The 15300-nt window shown below is 44.1% G+C and overlaps 1 protein-coding gene across 1 annotated transcript in view; it reads left to right on the top strand.

Annotated features, from left to right (window-relative positions):
* Positions 1-15300, top strand: part of PTPRH (protein tyrosine phosphatase receptor type H) — a 157262-nt gene that overhangs the window by 82894 nt on the left and 59068 nt on the right. The window contains exon 8 of the mRNA XM_088450970.1: positions 3933-4196. Within this exon, the coding sequence (XP_088307096.1) occupies positions 3933-4196 (264 nt within the window). The remainder of the gene's footprint in view (positions 1-3932; positions 4197-15300) is intronic.

Genomic DNA, 15300 nt, shown 5'->3' with positions numbered 1-15300 from the left:
ACCCAACTCAGGGCCCACCGCGTACTGGAAACAAAGTATTGTGAAGTCAAATAAAATAATAATAATATTTGAATGGAAAGTAAAAGTGACCCTGTAGTGATACAATATTGGTACCCAGAAGACTTAAGCTGGGTACACACGATTGGTTGGAATGAAATCTGGTAAGGTATGAAAGCAAATGACAATCAGTAATTTGCTCCTAAATGCCAGAAAACAGATGAAAACGGTCGTCAGACAAGTTTGTTAAATGTTGGATCTAAACAATTTGTTCAAACAACAGTTTTTGTCCATTTTCCGGCATTTGGGAGCAAATTGCCAATTGTTATTTGCATTCATACCTTACCAGATTTTCATTCCAACCAATCAACTAGTTGGATGGCTGGACAGAAAATCTTTACGTGTGCACCCAGCTTTACTCTAGTAAGTCAATGTTTTTATTTATATTTCTGACTGCATGGAGGGGGCATTTACTGAGCGTCAATTGGGTGCTTGCACATGGAATAAGTGTGCATTGGGCATGTAGACGGAATTGCGGGCTATTCAGGATGATCTCTTGTACAAAGGATAGGGCTGGTGCACTTGTGTGCTGCTGATGATGGCTACTTTCACAAGCAGATGGATGGGGGTGATGCGAATGCAAAGATGTGACCCACTCTGAGTGCAAGTGTAGATACGCGTTTATTTCAGAGCACGGAAAGTGGCCGCATTTTCGAAAATGTTATGTGCGGCTCTAAATCAGGCCAAAAATGTGTAGGAATAATATCGTTGTTTAAGAAGGATGTGGGGAAAATGAGCATAAGTGCACCCTCAACTATGGATTTCCTATAGCTTTTAGTAATATATAGTATTATTGTTAAGTGAGCACCAGACAAATACTACTAAGGGGGCATATTGTTTGACACCCCTCTTTGAAAGGAGGGATCTCCTGAGTGTGTAAGTGCCAGTATGCGCAAGGTCATGCATACTAAGGGCCTGATTCTTAGTGGGGTGTGCATTTTATTGGCGGTCGTCCGTCTGCCACTTTATGCAAATGCTGCTACAAGCCCTTGCCTGGTGTACTTCCATGCGTCTGAATGTGCAAGGATTGAGATGCCCACTTTGAGCATCTATAGATGCTGTAATACCACCTGATGCTACATTCGTTCGCACCATCAAAACCTGAACCACCCCTTATGCAGGTGACGGTTTTACATATGACCTCCTATGTGAATGCTGAAGTGTCTCAATTGCAGATGATCATCAGACAATGGGACTAATTTATTAATGATTGCATTTGCAGTGCGATATGGGCATGACATTACTGCTCATGATTGCATTGCAAGAAGCAGTCATTCCATGGAATGTATCAACCGGCAAACGCAGGGACAGGGACTCCGATTGAAGTCTGTCCCTGCGATGTGCCCAGAATGCTGCCCTGACTGCACATGCGCGGCCACCATTGCCAATGAGGGCTCCGGCCCTCCCAGCTAATTATGCATTTAGTCCATAGGCTACAGTGGCCAACGTTATTTTCAGATGGCGTTAGCTACTGGGGCCAATCTTTGGGATGCATCACATTCTGGAAGTTGGTAAATTTGGCAACATCGCATCCCCCATAGAAAGCGATGCGGCTGCCAGAGGGAATGAAGGAATCGCAGAATGTATCTGAGATATATGCTGCAGTTCCTCTATCACACATCTGGGGGAAAACTTAATATTTGTGGTTAGCGAAATGAGGGAAAGGAAGGACTGCACTGTTCTAGGGGAATGTATTTCAGCAGCTCCTTAATGCATTAAGATTCAATAGAGATGTAAAAAAAAAGGAGCGCTTGTGAATAAATAACTATCTAAATGGATATGGGCAAGAAAAAAAGTTACAGGGCAGGGCAGGGGGCGCTGTTTCATTCTCACTTGTAGCTTCCTCTTCTGTTATCCCCAGCATCTCCTGGCCTCCCCTATCTCTTCCCTGGCCCTTCCCCATGAGGCCATGGCCCTTTTTCAGGTGCACTATCTTATGTCCCTATTTAAAAAAAATGGGGGGGTGCAAAAATGGGGGAGTGGGTTAGGGTTAGGCTGCAGGAAAGGTGGGTTAGGGTTAGAATACTTACCTAAATCTTTCAGGATTGTGACCATCGGGATGCCACTGTCAGTATTCTGACTGTCGCCATCCTGACCATCGGGATCCCCTACCCAACCCACCTGGAGAGGGCAGATCTTAAAGATGGCATTGGGTTCCTGTGGTAATTAGGTCATCAAGCCTCAACCCCTCCCAAGTTTCTGCAACAGCATCTATAAGGGGAGACTGTAACATAAGTCTCTCCATTTGAACCCCTAGAGTACTTAGGACCACTCATCTTTAACAGCGAAGAAGTTAAAGTGGTGACCCAACGTCTCTCCTGCAAATGAGTAATAAGAAATCACTTGTAATAGTTACTACTACTAGCATATGTGTCCAGCATTGTCTGGGTAATATTTTACTTTATTACGTTTTTTCACCGCACATACACCCTTTATTCTTCATGCTGACAATGTTATAGCTTTACTATACTACGTACACATAACCTCCCCCCATATTCTATATCCCGACACTTCTACAATATTTTAAATATAATTATTCCATATATCCTCTCCTCATATTCTACAGCCTGATAATGATATAGCTCTAATTACTGCACCTTCACCTTCCTACATTATAACACCAATGATGTTATAGCTCTAATTACCGAACACAACCCCTCCCCATATTCTACACCATGACACCCTGATAATGTCACCCCTCCCCATAGTCCACATTCCAATAAAGTCATAGCTCTATTTATTTCAGACATCCCTGTACTCTATAGGCTCTAATGACAAACACACCTCCTTTTTCAAGCACCCTCCCCGCACCCATCAGGTTGAAAACAGTCCCATCTCACATTCTCATGTTGAGTACCAAGTCTCCTCTGCTCACAGCTCCCTATAATATCCAGCTCCAGCCTTTAAACTAGAGATGGGCAGCGGCGGTCACTGTTGATGGAATGAAACCATTGATGGGAAACCATCGATAGTTTGCATCCATTTATGGCGTACATGCTGTGGGGAATGTCAGGCAGCAGACCAATCAGGGAAGCATCACCTCTGTATCCAAACACTAGTACTCAACACTTAGACATCTTGTATAGTGTTCTGTACATTATAAAATCTTGGAAATACAAGCTATTATTTCTTGGAGTTGAAGACCGATGAGAGTCAGTTAACTTATCTAGTTTTAAGGGAACGGCAGCTTGGTAAAGTTGAAGATCTTGCAGATCCCTAATAAGGGTTCACATCACTGCTACAGGTGTATCAGCAATATAACATACAATGTGTTCGGGGAGCCAAGCAATTTGAATGTCAACAATATAACAACCAACTGTATGTGCAGATGACGACTGTTTAATGGGCCGGATTCAGATATGAGCCTAAACCCAATGGTTTATATACATATCCGATTACTGTGGGCCTGCACAAGCGCAGGACTTGTTTTGCGAATGTGAAGAACCTGCGTGAGTCCTGCGTGATAGCATGCAGTGCCCCCAAGCCGCAGTATGATTGACATGCTGCAGCCATTTGTGGGGGGGAGGAGGCATCTCCAGCCTGTGTTCCCGGAAACAGTGGTTGTGTTTCTCTCGTTTTCCGGCAGTGCTGAGGCCAGGGTCTGCGTCTGATGATGCACATTTCCTGACCATGCGAGTGGCAGAAGGTTCCAGTCTTCAGATGCAGCACTCGGATCTGTGATGCTGACTGCAGGCGTCTTTTGCCCACAGACGCCTCCTGCAGGCATTAGCACATTACTTGTACGATATTGCGCAGCCACTTCCCTGCAGCTGTGCAACACTGTACATATCTGAAGCAGACCCATCTTCCTGTTTGTGTGTGTAAATATATATAGTGGCCTTTGTTTTAAAAATTCTGTATTTTTGTTTCCTCAGGACCATCCCCTGTCTCTGGCTTCGGTGCCTCTGCTGTAGGGGTGAATACTGTAAATCTTATTTGGACGTTCCCTAATGATATTAATAGCAAATCATACACCTACAATGTGTTAGGGCAGCCAGGCAATGTGAACATCAATATAACAACCAACTATGTACAGGTGACTGGGCTGTCACCAGGAGTAAACTACAAATTCACCATCTACACTGTGACCTCAGATGGAGTGCGGAGCGAAGCAGTTCCGGAAACACAAAGAACAACAAGTAAGTTCATGGTTTTTATTTCTTCAGCACACACACGTGTATATATATAAATATTGTTCCAAGGTGCAGCACTCATATCAATAAATGTATACACATCAGTGTGGTGCACATCAGCTGTGTGTCCATGGTTCAGGAATTTACCAGCATAGATACAGTGTGTATATATATATATATATATATATATATATGTGTGTATGTATGTATGTATTTGTATATATATATATATATATATGTGTGTGTATATATATTACATAGCAGTTCTTCTCCATAATAGAAGCAGACGGCACTCTATCGGACTTAGGGGGTCATTCAGACCCGCTCGCGAGCAAAGGACGCTCGCAAGCGAGTCGATGTTTGCCGAATGCGCATGCGCACGACGGAGGGAGCTCCGTCGTGCGCATGCGCGAGACCCGGCGAGCGACGAGGAATACGTCGCTCGGGGTCTCGCACCAAAGGGGGCGTGCTGTGGATGGTGACTGACAGCACGCTCCCTTTGGTGGGCGTGCCGGGGGCGTGGCTGCCAGACGGAGGCGTTCCCATGGGAACGCCTACCGTCTGAAGCCGGCCCCACTGACATCAGTAATGATGTCAGTGGGAGTGATTTTGGCTCTGATAGAGCCAAAATCACTCCTGGGCTTGCGGCAGCAAGACCCTACCGCAGGGTCTCGTCGCAAGCCCGATGGTCGTGATGGTCTTTGACCATCGCGACCATCATCATGGACGCTCGCATAAGCTGTGGGTGGTAACCCACAGCTATGCGAGCGTCCAAAAGGCCGCTCCATATTTAAATAGGACGGCCCTGATTCAGAGCGAGCGCTCTGGTGAGAGCGTTCAGCTCTGAATCAGGCCCTTATTTCATAAGGTAGTTTTATTCAGCGGACGTTTCAAAGCCTAAACGGCTTCAGGGTGTGAAAAATGACAAAAGTGCAAGTGCTTACCTTTATATGATACAAGTGACAGTTCTAGTTCTGGGTCCATTCTTCCTCCTCCGGGCGCCGGGTGCTGCAGGTCAGTGACGTCACACAGCAGCGCGAGGCAGACAGGGGCATTGTGGGGTGGTAACTAGGGACGCAGTCGGATCCCGTCTGAGTAGAAGTTTTACCTTAGCAACCGGGACCCGTTGCTAAGGTAGAACACCCTGATGACAAAGCCGTTGAAACATTGGCTGAACAAAAGATACACTACTTTATTAATTATGTCCGATGGAGTGCCGCCTGCTTCTATTATGGGGAAGAACTGCTATGTGAATATCTGCATTTATTAAGGCACCGGCAGTAGAACCATACTCCTTGAGTGCCCTACCACATGCTGTTTTATATATATATATAATCTATATCTTGGTATCTCGTCCGCTCAAATGCTGAACATATCCCGTACACACATGTGTCTGTGAACAACGTTGTTCACAGACATATCACGTCAACTGTGCAGCACAGCCGTTGGCAGATATATCTGTTCATCATGCTGTGTGTACGGGCGTTTAGCCAATCGCCCTTACACTTGCTGCAGTGGCTGGCGGGGAGGGGGTCGCTCTGTGGCGGCAGCCCTTCGGGGCCCCAGATGATGGTTGTTCAGTGTGTATGAACAACCATAATCTGCAGATATATCTGTCAGGTGTGTACCCACTTTAAAATTGGTGGTAGGATTATCTTCTAGGGGGCACCAGCCAAAATCTTGCCTAGGGCACCATATTGGTTAGGGCCGGCCCTGATAACCACTGTGTGTGTGCTCCGTGACTATAATGTGTACAATATACAGTATACAAGGCCAAGCTCCGTGACTGGGCATATAACTCTGTGACTTTACTGGGCATAAGCCCACTGTGTATACAAGCTCCGTGACTGGGCATAAGCCCACTTTACCTCTCCGTTGAGAATTTCCTTTTAACAACCAGCATACAGTACTAATGCATCCTCCATCACGAAAGACTTAAAGTCACTTCATGTTTTGTATTACACTATATACATTTCTGGAATCAGGGGTGCCTAAAGGGGGAGGGAGCATATACTAATTATCCGCCACCCCCCTTCTCACATGTCAGCTGCAGCAACCTCTCACCATAGCCCAGCACACAGGCGGGCATAGCAGCTGCGTTCTCCTCTGCCTACCTGCTGTTAGGCCACGTCCCTACAGTACATGGTCCCGGTCCCACTTTCTACGCCCCTGTCTGCAAGGCAGGGCAGATATTTCCAATCTGCAGGCCCCTGTGCAACATCCATGCAGAAACCACAACATTCACCTTTGTATAGAACGGCAACTATAAGAACTATCTATGAAAAATGGCTAGAAGTGTTTTGTTTTATTGTTTTTTGGTGAAGCAGTTCCTTGGTTTCCATGAAAAAGGTTTAGTTAATTTGAATTTTAATGTTTAAATGTCAGTTTTCCATTACACAGCAACACTCATACCAAAAGGCAGGAAAAAGTTATTAAACCTGGCAATCAAAAATACTGGCAGACCTCAATGCCAGTATAGTTCTCTAAATATATGTTTATGACAATTTAACTGTTTACTTTCAGTTGGTGTTTGGTAATATATACTGGAATATAGCGTAAAACTCCTGTATTTTTGTCTCCTCAGGACCCTCCCCTGTCTCTGGCTTTGTTGCCTCTGCTGCAGGGATGAATTCTGTATTCCTTAATTGGACAATCCCTAATGATACTAATAACAAAACATACACCTACAATGTGTTAGGGCAGCCAGGCAATGTGAACATCACCAATATAACAACCAACTTTGTACAGGTGACTGGACTGTCACCAGGAGTAAACTACAAATTCACCATCTACACTGTGACCTCAGATGGAGAGCAGAGCGCTACAGCTCCGGAAACACAAAGAACAACAAGTAAGGTTTTTTTCTTAATCTTTATCATAAAATCATAAAGAAATGTAATTGCACAACTTTCAAGTATATATGTATAAAGAAATTTAAAAAAGTTAAACATTGTTATTTAAAACCCTTGGTACTTGGAAGAATTGGTACAGTATCAAATCTTTTACTATGAACAGTCCTTTTGATCCTTAAATTAGCCTTCTCAATGACTAGAAAGTCACTAGTGCACACATAAAACATAATGGCCTTATTTAGTTAGGAGTAAATTCAGTCACATGGTTAAAATTTTCTACCTTGGGAGTGGTAATCGTAAAATGTGTTGCCACACCATACTGGCCATCTGGCACGTTTTGCATCCAGCCACACAAACTAAAGATCGGTGCAGCCGGGGGCCATGCTTCTGGAGTTGCAGTAAAACTGTTGGCACGTTTAGACTGGGCATGCCACATGACGGTGCCCTTGTGATCCGTGGCCATTTTCATACACGCACAGATAGAATGCCAGGGCTGAATTTTAGCCCAGTCCGTCCCTTGTGTTGACAGACTTAGACTTCGAGATCATAATGGAACTGATTACGATATCGAAAAATAATACACAAGATCTATCACCATAAGGCAAATTAATTAAATGGCAATACCTACCTATTATTTCAAGAACAATTTCTTAAGAAGTAGATCCAACCCACTTCAAGAAAAGCAAACTGAAATTACAAGAAAATATCCTTGACACTCAATAGACATACTGTACTCTATGAGGTCTACAATAAAGAAATTGTGCTACCCACTCCGAGTGTTCCTGACGCGTTTTGTATGAGTGTCACAGAAAGTGAATCTTGCTTAAACTAATACAAAAGAAGCCAAACCTCCTAGTTGCACCTGCCCACCTTGTGCCATGTTTTCTTATGCTCACCATAAAGAATTTTGCTCACTGTTGCTTTGGAAGTTCCTGCAGGGGGAGGGGCAGCACACACGATTGTTGAGTGTGTGTACAGGACATGTTTTGTTGAGAAGGGGTTTTGGAGACAGATTATAGAACAAGAAGTGAGCCTCATCCCTGCTCCAACATCTGCTGCAGTCAGTCCCAGCAATGCCGATGTCTATACCTGAACCCTTCTCTCTCTTGTTTTCCTGTCAGAAAATGGAATGGAATAGAGACTGAATACAGTCAGTTGGTCACCATTATAAAGATAACACATTAATACATTCCCCGGTGAATATTATTAAAGCCCTTAGTTAACTTCAGTATGTAATGTTTGCATCAACTGTACACTTCAAAATGACAACCAACATATTAGAAGTGCTGTGACCATTGTCAAATTAGCTACCTTCCAAATGAAAACCAACATATTAAATGCTGCTCCTCAATGACCAGCAGCTTATTAACAGTATCTTTATAACAATTAGTAGAACAATCAATACCCCTTAACAGGAGATTTAGGGGGAATTCAATTACCCTTGGTAAAGTACAGTGGGTAATAACAGGAGGTAGCCTCGGGCTTTAATACCCGGGACTATTAATTAGCTTCCCGTATTCACATTATCACGGGTTATTGCGCTATAATGCACAGGATCTGTGATAAGTTCACGGACTTGTGCATTACCTGGAATTCTCACCCAATAACAGCACAATTAACGGGGATTTCTTTTCTGGTCTCCGGAGACCCGAAAAGAAATTCCCGATAAGTGGGAATAATTGAATATGGGACGGTGATCAATTAGCACCCGTTCAGTTAATGGAGCTACTTGAATCCCACCCTTAAAGTGATAAATATTAAATATCTGTTATATCTCCTTCATCCATTGGGGGACACTGGAGTTAGTCGGGGGTATAGATGGTGGTGTATAGAGCCTGGCACTTTAAATCTTAAATGATTTGGACACAGCTCCTCCCCTCTAAAACCAACCTGACTTCAGTTTAGATTATGTGCCAGTTGGAGCCGTGCATCTGTGGCTGCCATGCAGCCTAGTATTACTTTTTATTTATTTTTTACATTCCCCCTGGGCAGACTGTATGCTACCAAAGTCTGCCTGCACCAAGGGAGTATCTGGTGGGACCCACCACAGCTGGCACAGGTTAGTGTCCGGGTCCCTGAGCATAGTGTAACACTGTGGCTCCATTGCACACCCAAGGGACTCAGCAGCATTAAGTAGTACCTGCTCTCTCAGATAGTGAGTCTCCCAACTTCAAGATGCGGTGCACCCGCAGCCTCTAGTTTTTAGCGGCTAACCATTGGCGTTGTAGCGGCTTTTTAAATTTAAAACTGCATTGCCACCTTTTTCTGCCATCTGCATAACAGCGGCTTATTACATAGAGCTGCACTTGTCTGCCATTAAGTAACACAGCTGCTCATTTAAACTGAGCCGCAGCGGGAAGGCTGGGAGGTGGGGCTTAGCATCAGCACCAACTCAGGGGCTTTGCTGGGGGGTCTTCACTTCACCAGGAGGACTCCAATTGGTTCCCAATCTGCCTGTTAGCCCAAGGGGAAGGAATTGGTCTAACACCCTGCCCCCACCGAGCCCAAATCCCGATGGTTAGTTTGGCCTATTTTGAATTTCAAATCTCTATCTTTGCATTTTCAAAGATTCAAGATTGAGTCTGCGAGCAAGGAAGCTTGGGTGTTCCTGGTGTCATTGGACATTTGGGATGTGTATCTACACATTCCCATATGGGAACCTTATCAAGCATTCCTGCACTTTGTGATAAAGGATTGAGCCCTGCCGTTTGGCCTTTTCTCTGCACCTCGTGTTTTCACCAAGGTACCAAGGTAATGGCAGTAATGACTCACTTTCGGTCACTAGGAGTAAACAGTGTCTCTTATCTGGAAGATCTCATTATAAAGGCCCCATCAGTTAACACTCTGTTTGTGTATGTATCTTTGACGCATCAAACAGAGGCCCTGATTCAGAGCCAGACGCTCTGACAGAGCGCTCGCTCTGAATCAGGGACGTCCCTCCTCCTTTTTGGAGCGGCCTCCTGGCCGCTCGCATAGCTGTGTGTTACCACCCACAGCTATAGCGAGCGGCCAAAATGATGATCGCGATGGTCAAGACCATCGCGACCATCGGGCCTGCGACGAGACCCTTGTGGTAGGGTCTCGCTGCCGCAAGCCCTGGAGTGCTTTTGGCTCTATCAGAGCCAAAAGCACTCCCACTGACATCACTAGTGATGTCAGTGGGGCCGGCCCCAGACGGTAGGCGTTCCCATGGGAATGCCTCCGTCTGGGCAGCCACGCCCCCGGCACGCCCACCAAAGGGGGCGTGCTGTCAATCACCATCGACAGCACGCCCCCTTTGGTGCTAGACCCATAACGACGGCTTGGCCGTCGTTATTCGGGTCTCGCGCATGCACACGACGGAGCCGCCTGCGTCATGCGCATGCGCACTTGGGCAACATCGACCCGCTTGCGAGCGCCTAGCGCTCGCGAGTGGGTCTGAATCAGGCCCAGAGACTGTTGCTGCTGGGCATGTTATTTGACAGAGTCTTACAGAGGATATTTCTTCCTCCATACAAAATTCTGGTGACTCAATCCATAGAGAAACTAGTTTTAAAAATGAGGTCGGTATCCATTAACTTGTGTATGCTCCTCTTGGGGAAGGTGGTCTCCTACTGTACTTCGAGGCAGTTAAGTTTGGCAGGTTCCATGCCCGGGAGATACAGTTGGATCTTCTACCCAAATAGAGCAGGTCTCATCTTCTCCTATTCAAGCCAAGGTAATATAACTCTATTCTTGGACATGTCCCTCCTTTTGTGGCTGAACTCCAACTATGTCATAGTTTTTTGCCGTTTTGTGATCTGTGATAGGACCTTGGTGACCACAGATATCTGTCAGCGAGGCTGGGGTGCAGTGACTCTACATTATCAATTCCGGGGCCTGTGGTCCCAACAAGAGTCTCAGTTACCAATCAATGTATTGGAACTCAGGGCGATTTTCTATGCTTTGACATAGGCTTGCCCACTTCTTCAGAGGCATCCAGTAAAGGTACAGTCAAACAATGTCACTGCGGTGGCATACATCAATCACCTGGGAGAAGCAAGAAGCCCCTTAGTGATGAAGAAAACCTGCATTCTCAAATGAGCAGAAAAGCACCTGCCAGCCCTATCGGCCATATTCATTCCCAGGGTCAACAATTGGGAAACAGATTATCAGTCCTTATAATGGGATGAATCACTCCACTTTTCCTTTAAATCAGATACACGTTTAACGCCACTCAGTGGTGAAAACCCAAACAAATAGGGAGAGAGAAATATGCATATATTGTTATACCATTTTAATAATACAGCATAAACAAACATCCATAAAACATGTATAAAAAAAGGATAAAATCAATGATTCGCTAACCAGGCTGACCTTGAGAAAGACCTGGGGTGGGTCGGAACGCGTGGGTGCCATTTCGAATCCCTGACTGTGGAGCAGTATTCCAGTACAGGAGATAAGGAAGCTGTTTTGACCAGATGGAGAGCCCGGGACTGCGGCCGGAATAACCTATGTGCTCACATGCTCAAAAGAACTGTTTGTTGCCAGTTCTAGTGTGATCGCTGGTAGTTACCTCACTTCTCGGCGCTTTGGGGATTGTGATGCTCTGTGAATGCCATTGATTTTTTTTATCAAAACTGTTTTTATTGAGAGAGAAAAAAAGAGAAAGAAGGGGGGGGGGGCACATACATATTCGGAAACAAATACACATAGTGATAAGTTCTAGGAGTGGGAGAAATACAATACATTGCATAAAATAAACAGTCCTATGCATTGGGATTATAAAGAAAATATATCACAGTCAGAGCCGTAACTAGACTTTTTGGTGCCCTGTGCCAGAAAGAGCATTGACACCCCCCTCATTTTTCAAAGGGACATAATGCACCCAAAAAAGGGCCATGGCTTCATGGGGAAGGGCCAGGGAAGAGATAGGAGAGGCCAGGAGCGGGGGCGTGGGCTGCACCAGGCATGCAAATAATGTTATATATATCAAAATGGCCCTCAGCAGAAAAAAGGTTCTCCACCCCTGTTATAGAGGGACAAGAATAGCAGAGCATAACGAGCTAACATGGGTGTTTTGGAAAAAATGTTCCCCACTCAATATCATGAACTGTACCTGAAGTTTTCTTTCCCAAGCCAATGTAAAGTAAGGAGGTGTATGAAAGAGGTTTTCAATAATTAAGTATACTTAGGAGAGACACATAAAGATTCAAAAGGGTTAAGATCCCTGGAGAGATCAGAGGATTTAAAGGAAGTGGTAATGAAATGTCGGAGTTGAAGGTATTTCCAAAACTCTGACTGGGGGAGATCCCAAGATGATTGCACTTCCGAGAAAGAACGCACCCCATTTGGGCACATTAACTGACTTAGTCTAAATATTCCTACTGCTGCCCATAATTTAAAGGAGGCTTCATGAAGGCCGAGAGAAAAGTCAGGGTTATATAAAAAGGATGTGAAAGGGGATATTAGAGAAGAGATGTGAGATAGGAGTCTTAACTTCCTCCAACAACAAAGGGTGGGAGTGACCGTAGGGTGGTCTGCACTAGGAAGCTTAGGTAACCACGCAATTATTTCTATGTGATGAGCAAAACAGATTCCTCCAGCGCACCCCATGGTTTGGTATATTTCGCCCGAGTCCACTCAAGAATACAGTTTAATAAAATAGCATGATAATAACTAGTTGCGTGGGGATATAGCCTGCAATAAGGGGGTGAAATTAGATGAGAACAGTTGAGACAAATCTGTAGTTAATTGTATTCCCAAGTACTGAAGTCGGCTAGGGTGCCAAGCAAATTAAAAATCCTGTTTCAATCTGTTGACTACAAGTGGGGGTGCAATCAAGTTTATAGCAACAGACTTTGAGTCATTAATTTTAAAATTCGAATTCTGATACAAGATTAGGGAGTGATATAACCAGGTTTGTGACCAAGACCAACAAGTTATCGGAATATTAAGATAATTTGTGTTCCTGACCCCCTATTCGAATACCGGAAATATTCATGTTAAGGCGAATGGCCCTCGCCAAAGCTGCTATGCAAAGCACAAACAGGAGAGGGAAGAGTGGGCAGCCTTGCCTTGTGCTATTTGACTTGTCAAATGCTTCAGAAAGAGAGTCATTAACCCTGATTTTAGCAGTAGGGTTACCATATAAGGCCAGAATTATATGCATACAAGCCGACTCCATTCCCAGGTGATGTAAAATGATGTTGTGAACTTCTAGAGATGGTCGAGAGAATTGACTCCTGCCTGAAATAGCATTTAAGGCAAGAGTCAATAGGGGAGCCAATTTATCTTTAAATGCCTTGTAATATGCCATAGAAAAGCTGTCAGGACCTGTATATTTGCTGGATGGAGATGTTGAAATCGCTCGAACCACCTCCTCCAAAAGAAATCACTGATCAAGAAAGTCCACATCTTCTGGGGATAAGGTGGGATAATCAAGGTATTGGAGATACATCAAAACAGCATCTCGATGTGTGGGAATATCCCATCTACCACCTAATCCGGACATATTGGAAAGTTTAGTATAGGGCACCTTAAAAGATTCCGCTATTTTCCTATTATAAATTAAGCCCTGATCGTCTTTAATCGCTTGAATGAACATGACTGCGCGCTGTTGCTGCAGTGCTTTAGCTAGCAACCTACCTGGCTTGTTACCCCACTGGTAATAGCGACTGCTGCACTTGCGATATGGCAATTTAATTTTGTCATTAGAAAGTCTATGGAGGGCAGCCCGTGCTTCTTCAAGCTCTGTATAGTAATGAGGAGATAGTGAATATTTATGTGAAACTTCTAGAGATTGAATTTTTGCCATGAGAGCATCTCTTTGCTGGGTCTTTTGTTTTTTTCAGATAAGATCCTAGTTGGATGCAAGTAACTCGTATAACATATTTAAGTGCTTCCCATACCGAAACCTTGGATATGTCATTGAGATTATTACATTCAATATACAGTATGAGTCTAATGAAGACCCCAATTGGAACTTGCAATAAAGCAACTTGTAGGAGGAGATAATTGGAAAGCCATGTTCAAGGTTTCAGAGACGGTTGCGGTAGAGTGAGTGTAATGAAAACGGGAGCAAGGTCGGACCATGTAATTTTCCCAATACACGTTTCATAGAGGAGATGGAGATGCCGGTGGCTCAGGAATAAATAATCAATTCTGGAATAAGTCTGGTGGAGGTGCAAAAAGAACGTATAGTCTAATTCAGAAGAATGAGATAGACACCTAGGGGTAAATTTACTAAAGTGAGAGTTTTTAGAAACTGAGATGTTGCCCATAGCAACCAATCAGATTCTAGTGAAGGTGATAGTTAAATGTTATGTAGAATCTGATTGGTTGCTATAGGCAACATCTCCACCTCTAAAAGCTCTCACTTTAGTAAATATAGCCCCAAGTGTCAACCAGTTGATGGTCATGTAGAATGCGTCTCATCCGCCTATATTCCTTACCAGGCCTATAGGACACTTTATTGGAAGTAACCCGTAGTGGATCCAAAGGCCATTTTTTAGATTGCCTCCCATGACTACAATCCCTTCTAGATGGGCCTCAGCCTTTTCTAGTGTTGAGGAAATAAAGAGCGGTTTCCCTATATAAGGAGTGTAAAGGTTAAGAAAAGAAAAAACGTTGATTATGTATTAGGCATTTAACCAATAAACCTCTGCCTTCTGAAAGTCTATTTGTAGAAATGTCTGTAATGGAAAGATGTCAAGCAAACAAGATGGCTACACCAAGCTTTTAACCAGCAGAGTTGTCACTAGAAAAAAACATGAGGGTAGTAATAATTCCTCAGTGAGGGAGCATGACCATAGTTAAAATGTGTTTCTTGCACAGCGCTACATCGACTTTATCAGCTGGGAAAGAACAGAGTGAATGCCATTGATTATATCCTTTTTTTTATACATGCTTTATGGATGTTTGTTTATGTTGTATTATTATATGGTATCACACTATATGCATATTTCTCTCTCCATATTTGTTTGGGTTTTTACCATTAAGTGGAGATAAGTTGTGTACCTGATTTACAGCTAAGGTGGAGTGGTTCATACCATTATAAGGAGTGTGGAGGAGACTGCACATATTGCTACAGAAATGCAACAACGGTTTCAATGTTGGTGAAATCATTCTCTTACTGTGTGCGCATTACATGTTTCGGTGGAGGGACTGGGAATTCTTTTTGGGAATTGATGTCTCTAGCAGCTTCTGTTGCGCACTGTGCACTTGACTTTCTTGTGTGTTAGATTATCTCAGTCATCGAGACCTACATCAAGTAGGTCCTTCACCCGGAGGTCTTCCAG

The sequence above is a fragment of the Taudactylus pleione genome, unplaced genomic scaffold, assembly GCF_031769625.1.
Source record: "Taudactylus pleione unplaced genomic scaffold, aTauple2 ptg000535l, whole genome shotgun sequence".
Taxonomy (NCBI): domain Eukaryota; kingdom Metazoa; phylum Chordata; class Amphibia; order Anura; family Myobatrachidae; genus Taudactylus; species Taudactylus pleione.
This window is presented reverse-complemented; position numbering and strand designations above follow the sequence as displayed.